Below are 14,840 nucleotides of genomic sequence, written 5' to 3'. Positions count from 1 at the left end.
ACTGCTAGAGCAAAAGGAAATAACAAAAATTACCATGTATCGTGAATATACTGAGAGTTCTTTCTGTAATTTCTCAAAGCTGATCTATGGCCAAAATTAAAATCATATGAGCATATCATACATCTCAGCTCTTACTGTGTTTGCTGCTAATTCTGTTGAATAAGGCTTCAAATGCTTTCCAGAATGACGCGAGTTGCAAATAAATAGAAAAAAAAGTGTTATCCTGTGTTCCATTTACTTTATTTGTACATATCCATTTCAAAAAAAAAAAAGACGACTTTAAAAATACAGCTTTGCCCCAGAAATGGATTCTTATCGGCACAAGGAAGAGGAAAAAAATAATCATGCAAATTGAAACCAGGGTCTTTTGGTTGTGACTGACTTGCAGCGGTTCTCAACCTGTGGGTCGCGAACAATGAAAACACATCCTGCATATCAGATATTTACATTATGATTCATAACAGTAGCAAAATTACAGTTATGAAGTAGCAACGAAAATAATTTTATGGTTGGGGGTCACCACAACATGAGGAACTGTATTAAAGGGTCGCGGCATTAGGAAGGTTGAGAACCACTGGTAGAGGAAGGTGCATTTATTCCAGTAGACTGCATGAGAAGCTCTGATTCTGGCAACGATAACACAACAGAGAACCCAAACTTCACTGGTTTGATGCAAGGAAACAATTTTACATTTGGGTATGGTAAGGTTTGCAAACCCCTCAAAAAGGCCATTATGAAACAAATATAGCATCGAGATCTGTTAAACATTGTGTGCTGACATGCTCCTCCCACCCACATCAGTTTTATTACTATTATTGTAATTCTTACTTGTTTGGCAACAGTATTAAGTAAATAGGTAATCATTTAAAATCAAAACTGTAAGTTGACAGTCCGGTGGATGCAATAATAAACCACCTCACGCTTTAAAATTACGTTTAGTCATTGGTATTAATGTATAATTGCCAAAATGCACCACCAGGTATAGGAGAGGCCAGTTTTCTCCAGTTAGTGCTCTTAGCCACTATGACAGTATTCCAAGTAGCCAGTTTCATAAAAATGAGTAGAGACATGTTATTGGTGACTAGTCTGTGTTTCGCTGTCTTGGAAAAATTGTACAGTTTCACATTTTTTATGTTTTTCAAATTGAATCAGATTTCTAATAATTGGCATGTCATCCTAATCTCTCTGGCTCTGAGCTACAGTTACCAGAGGAAGATGCCCCAGCTTGTAAGCCCCCCTTTTCCCCCCCTCAAATTCAGGGACTTCATCAGGCAACTTGGGGGGAGGAAGATACAGTGGGGAATTTAGGGGCGCTAACGCCCTATTTGATGAGAGGAGAACCAAATGATCAGACTCTAACAAGTCCTGAGGGCACAACTGACAGACTGGCACTGCACTGCTGTCCATGAACTCTGCTCTGAGGTGCAGCCTGTATGGTAGGAAGGTGTGCGTGCTGTGAGTGGACAGCTGGATCACGAAGAGGCTGGGTGGTAGCAAATACACCATGCATGGTTTCCAGACGCCTCCGATGGGCCAAGCCGGGGAACAAACAGCAATGTCAGGATTGGAAGGGGACACAAAAGGTTTAACCTGAAACGTAATTAAGGTATGGACCTTTTAATATAGTTCTCTGTCTTCACTCTCCTTAACATACATGCATTTTGTCTTCAGAAAATAGAGTCAATAGCTGTGCAGAGTTGAAGAAAAACTTCCTCTGGTGTCCCCTCTGCATTTATCTATATTTAAAAGGAAAAAAGAGAAAGTTAGTCTTAAGGAACATTTGTAAGTAGGACCATTTTTTATAATAAAGTTTTGCCTGCTTATAACTTGCTGTGCGAAATTTTAAAACACAAGACACCAAAAAAGTGAGCAGTTCAGCCCTGGCTGGGTAGCTCAGTTGGTTAGAGTGTCCTTCCCATACATCAAGGTTATGGGTTTGATCCCTGGTCAGGGCACAGAAGAATCAATCAATGAATGTGTAAACAAGTGGAACAAGAAATCAATGTCTCTGTCTCAAATCAATAAAATAAAAGCGAGTAGTTAAAAAACTAGGTGCCTAAGTTAAAACAGCAATGTGCTACCCCTCCACACCTATTAAAACAGCCAAAATACAAAGAACTGACGGTACCAAATGCTGGTGAGCATGCGGAGCAACAGGAACATCCGCTCTTTGCTGACGGGCGCGCAGAATGATAGCCACTCATGAAGGCAGTTGGGCACTTTCTTACAAAATTAAACTCTTACTCTGATGCAGGAATTGCACTCCTTGGCATTTACCCAAAGGAGCTGGAAACACGCCCACACAACCTGCGTACGGATGTTTATAAGAGCTTTATTCATAATTGCCAAAGCTTGGATGCAACCAAGATGCCCTGCATTAGTTGGACAAGCATCCAGACAAGAGAATATTATTTAGTGCTCAAAAGAAATGAGATTATTAAGCCGTGGAAAGATGGAGGAAACTTAAATGCTGGCTGAAAGAAGCCAGTCTGCAAAGGCTACACACTAAATGACATTCTGGGAAAGGAAAACCATGGAGACAGTAAAAAGATCAGGTGGTGGTGGGGGGCGGGGGGGGGGGGGGAGTGGAAAGAATGGGTTTAACGGGATTTTTATGGTAGTAAAACCTCTCTTGCAATGGTGGACACCCGTCATACATTTGTCAAGACCCACAGAAGCTGGACTTTCTGTGATTATGATAGGTTGATGTTCAAACAAATGTACAACTCTTATGGGAGATGTTGATGTGGGAGAGGTTGTGCGTGTTTGGAGACGGGTATATGGAAACTCGATGCTCAGTTTTGCTGTGAACCTAAAACTGCTCTAAAAAATAAAGTCTATTTAAAACAACAGCAACAAAAACGAGGTTCCCTGTTGAGGTCAGGTATTATGAAGGGTCATGGAAAGACTGCAGTTAGTAAAAGCGAGACTTGTGAGTGTTCTGGAGCAGGGTGGGTAGGAATAGGGCAGAGGTGAGGGCCCTGCAGCAAAATGAGGGGGGGGGGGGGGCTGTAAACCCGAAGCTGGGACCCACAGCAGGGAGTCGGGAGGGAGCCGATTTCCCGGGCAGGAAGGCGCACTACCCCTTCCTCTCTCTCAAAAGTTCCTAACGTGCCAAACACTGAGATTTGTCCCATCACATACGTCACATCCATGGAAAGGAGAGGCTTGGGTATCCATGTAAGACTCATGGGAAGGGAGGAGGGGGCAGCAAGCTTGCTTAATGCAGCTTTTGGGGGCTTCCTCTCCAGAGGCTCCCATTTGGTAGGTGTGGGCTGGGTCTTCTAAACGGCACATTTAACAAATTCTGTAGATGATACTGATGTGGGTCATCTTGGACCACACTTCAAGAAACAATGATTTTTTAAAACTCTGGTCTATCTTGTTTGGGTAAACTAGTTTCTATTTCACAACACTAGGGACGTCACTGATTCCAGTGGTAGCATGAGTTCTCAAAACAAAACATTGGGCTGTCCCTGAAAATAGATACAACAAATGTTTATAGAATCACTGTTTGTAACAGCCCCAAACTGGAAAAATTGCAAAAGTCCGTTGGCGGTGGATGGATACATGCGTCGCGGCATAAACTCCTGCTTTAACGCGGGCAGCAGGAGGGAGAGGAGGCAGCCCGAGGAATGGAAAGGAGGCAGTCACAGACCTGGTGCCTGGATACTGTGGGGCCTGATGGAGATAGACTCAGAGGGACACCCGCGTTTCTGGCTTGAGCACCAGGTGGTTCCGCTAAACGAGAGGCATACAGGAGAAGCAGCAAGTGCCAGGGGAACAGAAGAGCAGGTGAGTTTTAGACAAGTGAAGGTGCCCGAGGAAACCAGGTAGCGACGTCCTAAATACATTTGATGTGAAGTCTTAGCTCTATGTGTAAAAGAAAATGTTCCATCTTCATGAAGTTTAAAAAAAGTGTGCGGCATAGTCATATAGTGCAATACTACGGAAATGAGAAAACATGTAAAAACAGAGCTACGAGTGAAAACATGGATTAAATCAGGCAAAGTTGCGGGAAAGAAGCAAGTCTCCAAAGCATAGGCATACGTGTGATTCAATTTACGTTACGTTAAAAACAAGCAAAGCTAGGTTACACTGGTGAGGGATCTATACATAGGTGGTAAAATAATCAAGAGGAAGGACATGGTTATCAGAAAGGTCAGGCTTGTGATGACTTTTTGGGGAGAGGATGGAGTTGTGATCGGGAGGCACGTGGGGAGCTTCCAGGACTCTATCTCATGACCTTGGTGGTGACTACAGGTGTCCATTTATTATTCTTCAAACAGTACATAGTACTTGTATGCATTCCTGTAACTATGATCTTTCTCACAATAAGGAAAAAATTTAAATTGAAGCTTAAAAATATTTGCATCTCCCTGCCCCCCATACATACATCATTCTCCATCCTTATGGGAAAATAAAAGACCTGTCAGCAACTTGTTTGTCTCCTTGGCAAGTGGCTCTGCATCTGGGGCAGGGACTTAGCCGTTGCCACATGTTCCCCTCTCAGCGCCTTGCCTAGTGCTTGACCTCACTTCCCCTCGTCTTTCAACCCACAAACCTTTCCTGGGTGCGAACAATGGATCCTGTGCTGGAGATCAGCGAGCTGAGTCAGACCCAACAGTCCTGCCCTCCAGGAGCTCACAGCTCCAGGACAGCGACAAAGCGGGAACAGGGATTGACAACAGGATGACTACAGGCCAGGAGCTGCAGAGACAGAAGCACCTGATACCACGTCCGCCCTCACCGCTGCCCTTGTTTGCCAGCCGCTTTCTTCCCTCCCTCCCTCTTGGAGCCCCTTTTCTGACCCACAGTCTGGACTTGATGTAAGGATTTGGGATTCTCTCCTATAAACACCGAGCAAGTTGGTTTCAGACACAGGGCTAATAGCACAAGCCCCTGAGGGTGCACCTTGTTATTTCCTGAGGGCTGGGAGGCGGAGGCTTTGAGCTGGACCATTTCCTCCTATTTCCATCCAAAACCCAAGCACTCCTTTGGCGTTGTGGCTTCCTTAGGGGAGTTGTTTATTTAATTAAAGAAAGGAAGCTTCTTAGTGGCCACTCAGCCAGTCACGCGCTGTGGTGTGGGCCTCTGTGGAGCTCAAGCGCACGAGGAGGTTGAAAGACAAAATCAAATAATTGGGCTCTGGGACCCTCAGTCCCAGGAAGCACAGTGCTGAGACTATAATTCTAGAGGCAGTGAGGCCACTTAAACTATAGGAAGGGTGTGTGGGGGGGGGGGGGGCGGGGGGCGGGCGGGGGGGGGGGGGGTCTGAAATGGATTTTTATGAAGTAAAAGCCCAGCTGAACCGGGTGGGACCATGGCCTTCTGTCTCCACTCCAGATTCCTCCCCGGTTCGCCGCAGGTTACCTGGACAGTCCCTGAGTCTCAATGTGGATTCTCCCTGCTCATCTAATCCCCACGGGGAGAGTATTTGAGAACGACATCTGGCTTTTCTATTTTCATATATAACTGTGACTCTACGGAAATGGGAAAAACCAACTTACTGAGTGCTTTCTAAGCTCCAGGAACTATTCTCATTGCTTACAACATTAGCTCATTTAAAACAGCCAACTCGGTGCTACCGTTGAACATCCTGAAGCACAGCGCACAGACAAGAATGCTGCGGAATTGGCATCTTGGTTGCTCTGTGTGAAGGGGGCTTAAAACTTGAAAACAAGGTGCTTTTCAACAGACAGTAAGTTTTTGCCCCAGGATCAGTGCTTATGGTGTTAATTTACAGCAACCCTCTGTCCCCAGGGACGGGAAAAGTCAGTCTCTTCCTGTCCTTGCCCCCAAAGCTCTCCCGTTCTGAATCAGCAACGGCAGGTCTGAGGTTTTCATGTATTGAACGGAAAACTAGGTAAGTGGCTTTGCTTCTGACTTTTGTCTGAGAGTGGATAGAAAACCCTGCAGTCAGTGATGTCCTGATCGGTCTGCAAAAAGATTTTTTTAAAAATAGCTAAAAGCAAATGAGCAGGAAACAGGATTACATTTCTGAGCTTCACTCGATTTCCGAGGAGGAGCTGTCGGGAGCCCAGGCTGAATCAGAAAGCAGTCACACCACTTGGGGAGTTGCATGTTCTGTCTCTCTTCCTCTTTAGTTCCATGAATTTGAAACCAAAGAACAGGTGGCTGGTTCACACACGGCCCAGATCTGGTGTTTTTCCTGAATTTCCCCCCACTGTTCAAAACGCTACTTGAGTTTTAGTTTTGCTTTTCACGTGCTGGCACCGTGGGGCCTGTGGAGCAAGCTGAGCTGTCACAGAGTGTCTACCATGGTTGGGGCGCCTCCCTCTTCCTCTCCTCATCTTGTCCCCGTCAAAGCAGAGCCTCCCGACACAGGGGCCCTCACTATTCGGCACCTGGGCACCAACCACGGACAATCCGAAGCTGCATGTTTTTAAAAGTTAGGGTTACGTGAAGCCTGCTCCTGGGCCCTCACCATTTCACATACCCGGTCAGTCTACTATTCCAACCATAAATTTTATGAAATACAAATACAATCCTAGTATTTCTGGTGAAAAATTGGCATCTTAATTGAGATCTATTTAAGTACCAAATTTTGAAGACATATAAAAAATGTAAAAATATTTCAATGATTTTTATATCGATAACATGTTGAAAGGATAATACTTAGAATATATTCGGTTAAATAAAATACACTGTGAAATTAATTTCATTTGTTTCTTTTTTACTTTTTTTATTTTTATTTTTTGCTGTTGCTTATGTGACCACTAAAAATTTTTAAATACCTATGTGGCCCACATTACATTTCTATGCTGCTTCGGAAAAATTTGCTGCATGGAAGAGGAATGAATGAATGGGTGGATGGATGGATTCAAGGCCCTTCCCGGTCTTGCCTCAACCATGCCTTTTAGTCTGTCTGCCTTCACTTGAGTTCATCTGCTGGCACCCCAGCTCGTGCTAACGTTATTGGGCTCTTTTCCGTGTCAGTCAGTGCCTCCGTCCCCACTGCATCTGTTACGAACTCGCACTCATCCTCTAGGACCCAGCTCAAATAAATAAATGACTATATTTACCACCTTACTGTGGGTGCAGTGCCCTGGGCCCCTCTTCCTCTTTGAATTCCCCACTGTAAGCACCAGGTCTCGGATGTTAGCGCTGCCCCGTACCTGTTGGAATATGCCAGGGACCTTGGGTGGAGCAGCACCAATTCTCGGCTGGCAGCATCCCTGGCAGCAGCTCCTGGAGAAGCTCCAAGATAAAGTGAAGCCCAGTAAAGGGGTGGCCCTGACGTGGCACAACCCACCATGTGAGGGAAGCACCCGCAGAGGGAGAAAATCAAGAATGTGTACAGGAGAGGACAAAGGCCTGGCGTCCTCTTCTGCCTGCTGCTCTGGGAGGGTCCAGACAAGCCCTGAGCACAACTCATTTCCCCGGGACCGCAGGGGTGCAGAGACTGCTGCACGGAATCCAAAGCTCATTGCGGGGATCTAGTGAAGGCTTGGCAGTCAGGAAGGGAGGGGTGGAGAGGAGCCCATCGAGCAGAATCACAAAGAAGGAGTTTCGTTAAGTCTCTCAGAGCAGATGGGAGATTTATGCATTTGCTCTACCCAGGGATCCTTTGACCAGTTGTTGTGCTTTTCACGCTGACATGCTACATCTCAATTATTTTTTCAAGAATAAATTCGCTCACTCCGGGGGATGGAGAGGACAGCTTCCTGTATGGGTTAAATCTAGTGAACGGGCGGGCCTGTGACCATCCTGTGACTATCCTGCCACTGAGCTGAGAGTTCCTACAGGGACCCTAAGGCAGTGTCTAGACGGGGCTGGGACCCAGGCCGCAGTGATTACTGCTGTTGGCCCTGAGGGCAGGGAGCGGGTGTGGAATGGAGAGAAGTCTGTCTTGACTGCAGAGGCACAGCAAAGCTGGCTTTAGGAGAAAGGGGGAGATGGCTGGAAACTCCCGGACCCACTCGTATCACATGCGCCTCCATCCCTGGGTTGATGTTGAAAAAAGTTCTAACCTGATTGTATGCTGATGGGATAATAAGGACTTAAAGCAGGGGTCCTCAACTTTTTAAACAGGGGGCCAGTTCACTGTCCCTCAGACCGTTGGAGGGCCGGACTATAGTTTAAAAAAAAAACTATGAACAAATTCCTATGCACACTGCACATATCTTATTTTGAAGTAAAAAAACAAAATAGGAACAAATACAATATTTGTATTTGCATGTGGCCCGAGGGCCGTAGTTTGAGGACCCCTGACTTAAAGGATAAGGCAGCGGCTGTATAAATTCTGCTTTGCTTTTTTTACTACCTCTGTTTGCAGTTTCCTTGCACTGTGTTTTGGCTTGCTTGTGGTCAACGGGGTGTCAGCTGATGAATTCATAACTGGGCACACAGAGGCCTGAGGGGGGTGCTGGGGGGCTCTCTCTGGGCTGGCCACGTGGGGCTCTCCTTCCTCCCTACGTCTCCCCGAACCACTGCTTTGTTCTACTTGTACCTGGAATGGCATTCACCAGCCTCACCGAGATTTCAGAAAACTCCTTCAATGATCCAAGTGCCCACAGGGATGGTGAACTGCACTGTTTGGGGCTCAGTAAACCAATGGGGCAGGGAGGAAGTGCTAACAATCCAAAGGGCGTCACGGGAACAAGACACAAACTGTTGCTTAGAATCCAGGGCAAGTTGAAGCTGTTGCAAGAAGACTGGACAGGAGCCCAGAGGCCAGAAAGCAGAAGGGGCAGAGGCGCTCCCCTTCTCCACCGGAAAACAAGTCTGAGCGCCCCCCCCCCCCCCCCCCCGCCCCGCTTCCCCAGCCCCCTCTGTGTCCCCAGCCCCCTCTGTAGCCGGAGCTGCTGGCGAACCCCACAGCCACCTGCAAACAGTTCCCACCTCCCTGGGCCCACACTCCGCCCTCCCTGTCTCTAAGCGAGCTGGGGGAGGAAGCTTTAAAAAAAATCTCTGCAGCTGCGTTGGTGGAGGACAGCCGGGGCAGAGACGACGACTACAGAGCAGCCTCCTGCAGAGGGCCTCTGGGGTCCTGAGGGCTGGAGCCCACTGCTCTGGAGTCAGGGCAGGAGCGGCTTTCAGTACTGTATTTGCGAAGCGGATCATATATGTTACCTCAGCACAGACCCAGCTGCGAGCATCTCCAAAATGCAGGGAAAGCTGCAGAGATGAACCACACGGAACTGGAAACTTCCTTTCTCCCCCCCTTAGATATTTCTAAGGATGCCAGAGGCCCTAGCTGAGAACTCGGTTAGCCGCGCACCCACAAGGCGGGCATTGGTGAGTGTGTAGAATTTAGGTTGGGATGATGCAAAAAGAGCACACGGATATTCTGACCCTGGAAGTGGCTGAACTCTGAGTTCTTTAGGGATTTTCTCATCTATCTAAATCTTCAAAATGGGAGAAATTCCCTTGTGTCTGAATAATTTCTGTGTGTGTTCCAGGCTCACAAAGTGTGGAAATCACTAATCTTGAACAGGACTTTGCGACCCTGAATTCTTAAGCCCCTGCTCTTCCATAATGCACTTTGGGTTTGCTTGTTTTTAAAGACCCAAATCTTTGTTTTGGATGGCAGCCAGGGGTTGCACCAAGCACAGCAAAGCGGTTTCAGTGTGAACACCAGATCCTATTGGTGGTAGCTGCCTGGAGAGCTTGCTGAGAACCACTCTGAGGCCACACCGCGGCACTGCAGGGAAGAGTGCAATGATGGATTAGCGATGTCTGCCACAGACACGGAAGCTGGGCATTGTGACTCTCATGCCACGTGCTCCACATCGCTGAGTTACAGCAAGGAACACCTTTCAGACCTCTATACCCAGGGCTAAGTCCTTACATGCTGGAAAATGGGCCACTAACTGGTTTAGAAAATGAGAATTCAGTATCAAACATCCCCCCCCCCCCCCCCCCCCCCAAGGAATTGATAATGCAGCTGCTTCGGAGACAGGCTTGTTCTGCTCGAGTTGACGTCTCGGACTTACTGTGAATAGCAGAAAGTGCATGTTCACGCCCCTCTTCTGCCCTGGGGCCTCAGGATGTTCCTGGAATACTGTTCCAGCCTCCCAGTGGTCTCCTAGCCTTACCTCCTTGGGATCTGTTCTCTACAAGGCGTTGGAGTGAGCTTTCTACATGAAAACCCTGACTATGTCCGTTCCCTTCGGTACTCCCATCACCCACAGGACAGTGATTCACTCCTACATAAGGTTCATCTGGATCTGGTCCTTGCTTGCCTGCCCAGCCCCCTCTCTTGTTCCTCTTTTCCTTGGCACTTTACATCACAGCCCAGCTGAGTTCCTGTCTCTCCTGACTTTTTTCACTGGGGGATCCCTCCATGTGGGGTGCCCTGCTCCCCTCACATCTTACCCCACCTTGAGGATCAACTTAGTTGACCTCCCTCAATGCCTTTCCTTTCCCCTTAGAATGGGTTAAAGGGGCCTTAGAAATCACTCAGTTCTTACTTTGACCCCGGACTGTGGTCACAGGTTTGTCTATATCCCCTACTAACACTCAGCTCTAGAGGCAAGAACCACGCCTTATTACCTATATCCAAACCACTAGGGCAATGGATGCCCATGGGAGGTCCTTGATGCCTGTTTATGTTTGTGAAATGAGTGAATGATGGCGGTTGTGTAGTTTCCCCAAATTCATGAAATTAATGGTGACTTAGCATGGCTTATTGTTCATTAAGTGACACGACTCATTTCCCCACCATATCTTCACTGTTTCACCTAATTACCTACTCTTCTGGCCCCATATAATGCTTCCTTCAATAACAGTTATTGCAAAAAATTGAGGCAAAGGAGACAAGTGCCAACTATGAACTGTAAAAATCCAGAAATTCAAAGTCGTTGGATCGTAGATCTAAAAGAGACCTTTTTCCTGTTCAGCCGAGGTCTAGAAGGCAGAATCTATGCCTCATCCATGCCTCCCTCCTTCCCTTCATTCCCCTTTCCCTCTCTCTGTTTTCAGCAATAAGCACCTATGAAAATTGCATGGCCAGATTTCATGGTCCATGCGATGACAAATATTTAATTTTGACTGATACAAAAGTGAAGAGAGTAAGGGACCCATATTTGGGTCCAACTTGTGCAACTGTATGCAGCTCCAATTCCCAGATCCCTGAACCAAAAATGTCCTGTGTTTTTTCTCTCTTCTCTTAAAAAAAAAAAAAGCGGGGAACTGGCTCATTTGGAGGGGGAAAGGGACACGCTTCACCTTCTGTAGCCGCGTCTTCGTCTCATAGTAGGCGATCACAGGGATGGACGCGCGGTGGTAGGCTTCCAGGCGCTTGGCCACGGCGGCGGCGCTGCTCGCGCCTGGGCTGCTCTGGCTCCTCTGGCGGAGGCGGTTGGTCATGGTGTCTGCGGAGCAGTCCATGCAGATCACCAGGTGCGGGTCTCCAATCTGGGGGGGGCAGGGGGGAGGGGGAGGAGACAGCACAGTCAGAAATTCCATTCTGTGATGTTCTGAAAGGCCTGGGACCCCTAGTTCGTCCCTCTCTTGGCCTTCGGGTTCCTTTCATGGGCCTAGAACTACATGGTGGATGTCTCGGCTCCTCATTTCCAGGCCTGTGGTTTCTTCAGGATGCCTCGGAGCTGCTTCTCGCCCTCAGCCTTGGTCACCTGGGGCGGTCGCCTCCTGCGCTCCACACCAAGGGGAGGGGCGTGTGTGTTCTCTGACTTTCCTATGTCACCCTCTACCAGCAGTGTGGTGTGACTGTGTCTGCATCAGTGGGAGTGAGTACAGCGTGATGGTGGAGCACACAGGCTGCTGGGGTCCCACCCTGCTGTGGTGACATGTCTCTGAGATGGTCTTCATTCCTTGCCCCGGGCACTGCAAGCTCTTTCCCCACTGATACATCGAGCCCACACCTGCTTGAGCCTCAGCCGACCTGTAACTATTGGACCAACGGCATGCAGCGGAAATGATGGGGCATGCTTTTTTAGAAGCAAGATCGTAAGAAATTTTGCAGTTTCTGCCTGGCCACCTACCATCCAAGATGGCCCGCCATTCTGCCTGCTAAGCTGTGAGGCAGCCCAAGCCAGGCACGCAGACAGCGGCCACGAGGACAGACGCCCTTCAGCCCTTGCTGCTTTAGACACCCAGCCCTGGCTCGGGAGCTGAAACTCAGCCTCCGCCACTATCGGCTTGTATACGTTCCGCTGAATAAAGGACCCCAAGCGACAACCAGCCAGCCAAGCCCATCAAACCCCAGAGCCCCGTTAGGGAAATGAACCAATTATTTTAAGCTACCTGACTTCATCACCAACTGAAAGTGTCACTCAGCTTCTCTGCACCCCAAATGTTCTCTTTTGTACAATGAGGGTGATCACAGGATTGCTGTGTGGATTAAATGGAATTAAATGAGGCGATGTAAGTATGTTGCTTGGCACACAGCACTCCCTAAGTGTTAGCTACTATGCTTATTTCCCCTAGTAGGCTACAATCTCTTTGTGTGCAGGGGTAGGAGTGCGCAGCTCCTGGTCCCAGGTCACATACACGAGGCAGGTGATTGAGAAACGTCTTAATGAATGAATAACAATGATATGACCGGTAGCAGGAATCTCCCAGCTCCCCATGCTTCTCTTGAATGTTCTTTTGCCCTGACATCTCTGTGTTTGTGTTGCCTCTACTACCAACCCCAACCCTGCATCAAAAGACACTGATTTTGCAATGATCAGGCTGCAAGAATACACAAAGGCTTGCCACCCCGCTGTAGAAAGTGCCTGGGAGGGATGGTAACAAAGTCAGGCTGGGGAGAACTTGGAGGTAACACACAGAATGGTAAGTTGCTAGTAAGTGCTGATCAAACATTTATCTCCCCCATCTGAGGGATCCACTCGAAGGAACAGAGTGGAAAATTTCTCCCAAGTCTAGAAGAGTGAAACAAACCTCTGGAATATGTCATTCAACTTTTCTGCTGTGTTAACTGGGAAATGAAAATGAGTATTTGAGCAGCAAGAAAGGCTGGGTGAAGGTTTCGGAGAAAATGACCCTTGTCCACCAGCAGAGGGCGAGCTTGGGAGGCAGCCTAAGGTTCCGTTCAGGTTTGGCTACCTGGAGCAATTTCTGGTTGGGGCTGCATGAGAAGACCAGGCGGTTTTCCCAGTTGTGGCGGTTTTCAGGCCACTCGTGGGGACAGAACAGGTGATGCAGGGACTCATGCAGATACAAGCAGATCATGTGTATCAGAGCAGGAGCTGGCAGGAAATGACCCTCGGGACCAAAACAAGCGCAGAAGGCAGAGGTAGATTCGTTTTGTTTTCTTTCTTGAAAAGTTTAATTAATTTTATTTTTTTCTATCACCATTTACCCCCCTATACACTCTTCCACCTCCACCCCCACCCCTACCCCCAAACCCCCCAAGGTAGATTTGTTTTCCACGCTGATTCTCAAATTGCGGCCCTTAGACCAGCAATACATTTGAACAGTAAAATACTTTGAACAGTAAAAGCCCCTGATGGTCACTTTGGTTTAGAATCAGCTAGAGGCCCCACCCATGCATTTAGCCTAGGCCATGTGCTCCAGCAAACGTACCAGTCTCTGCACTGGGGGGAGGGGGGAGTGAAGGGGAAGGGCTCTCACTGGCTCTCTCTCTGAGGTATATTATATCCCCTTGGGCAACCTCACCAGAGGAGGGGTATTTGGGTGGGCTCAGCATTCCTGAACACATAACCCTAATAATAATACCACCCTGTTGCCACCATTACACCATTACCCAGCTCAAAGTTCTCGGAAGAACCAGAAGTCAGATGAATAGAACAGAAGATCTCTAGTGGAAAATCCCAAGGGGTCCTCAAGGCTCCCCAAATCCCAAACAACTACCACATATCTACAGGAACATCCCATAGTCAGACTCAACCTTTTTTTTCTTTCTTTCTTTCTTTTTTTTTTTTTTCCTAAAAGCTCATTCTGAAGGTTAGAACGCATTTATACACAGCATCGCTGATTCTGGTGATGAAAAATGTTCTGAGAGAGTTAAGGGTATCGGCTGAGGGGCAGTCATATCAGCATTCTCACATCCAGGCAAATGATCTGCATACTCAGGCTCAAGGCGGAATTTCCGCTCAGGGGCTCCTGGGAGGGAAAAGCCAAGTGCAGGTACATGCATTTTGCTCATGGTAATGTGTATTTAGTTTGGCTGTTGTTGAGTAAAATGTTGGCTTAATACAGGAAAGCTTTTCAATTCCACACTAGGGAGCCAGGCGAAGCACACCCCTCCTCAACATGAGGAGAATCTCTAAAGTGAAGATGATAATGCCTTCTGAATGGGATCGTAAAGACTCACAAAGTGCCGTATGTAAAGCATCTCGTTCAGTTCCCAGCGCATTTTGAGTGCTCACCAACTAACAGCTATTACTCTGTCAGTTATGTATTCTCTATGATTTTAACTATTTGGAAACATAACAAATACTGGAAGAACATATGTCAAAGAATAGGTGTTATCTCTGGGTGATTGGTTACCCTTTGTTTTATACTTTCCTGTATTGCCTCACATCTATATGATTTTTATTTCCACAGTCACAAAACCACAAATAATTTTGAAAATAAAACTGTAACCACATATGCAGCCTTAGAAATGTGTAAGGCACTTCTCAAGAATTCCACCCAATCGTCCCAACAAGCAATGAGGTGTCTCTTTTCAATCTACATTTCATAGAAGAGAAATTGAGCTCTTGCCAGTGAGTTAGAAAGCCAGGCTCTGAATACAGGCCCGTGAACCCCAAAGTTACTGTAACCAGGGGTTCTCGACTAGGGTGGGAGATGGGGATGATGGTTAAAAACCCCAGCTCCTCCTTCATATTCTCTCTCTCTCTCTCTCTCTCACACACACACACACACACACACACACACACACACAC

At 47.5% G+C, this 14,840-nt stretch overlaps 1 protein-coding gene across 2 annotated transcripts in view; it reads right to left on the bottom strand.

Moving 5' to 3' along the window:
• Positions 1-218: 218 nt before the first annotated feature.
• The window catches only part of AK5 (adenylate kinase 5), a 189,644-nt gene continuing 175,022 nt past the window's right edge, over positions 219-14,840 (bottom strand). For both annotated transcript variants that reach the window (XM_070405402.1, XM_070405403.1), the window contains exons 13-14: positions 11,194-11,382; positions 219-1,736 (exon numbers count right to left, since the gene is read on the bottom strand). In XM_070405402.1, the coding sequence (XP_070261503.1) occupies positions 1,668-1,736; positions 11,194-11,382 (258 nt within the window). In that variant the 3' untranslated portion in view covers positions 219-1,667. The remainder of the gene's footprint in view (positions 1,737-11,193; positions 11,383-14,840) is intronic.

This window comes from Myotis yumanensis, unplaced genomic scaffold, assembly GCF_028538775.1.
Source record: "Myotis yumanensis isolate MYYU_CA2020_CCGP unplaced genomic scaffold, mMyoYum1.0.hap1 SCAF_2, whole genome shotgun sequence".
Lineage (NCBI taxonomy): Eukaryota > Metazoa > Chordata > Mammalia > Chiroptera > Vespertilionidae > Myotis > Myotis yumanensis.
The sequence above is the reverse complement of the archived record's forward strand: the minus strand, read 5'-3'. Positions and strand labels throughout refer to the sequence as shown.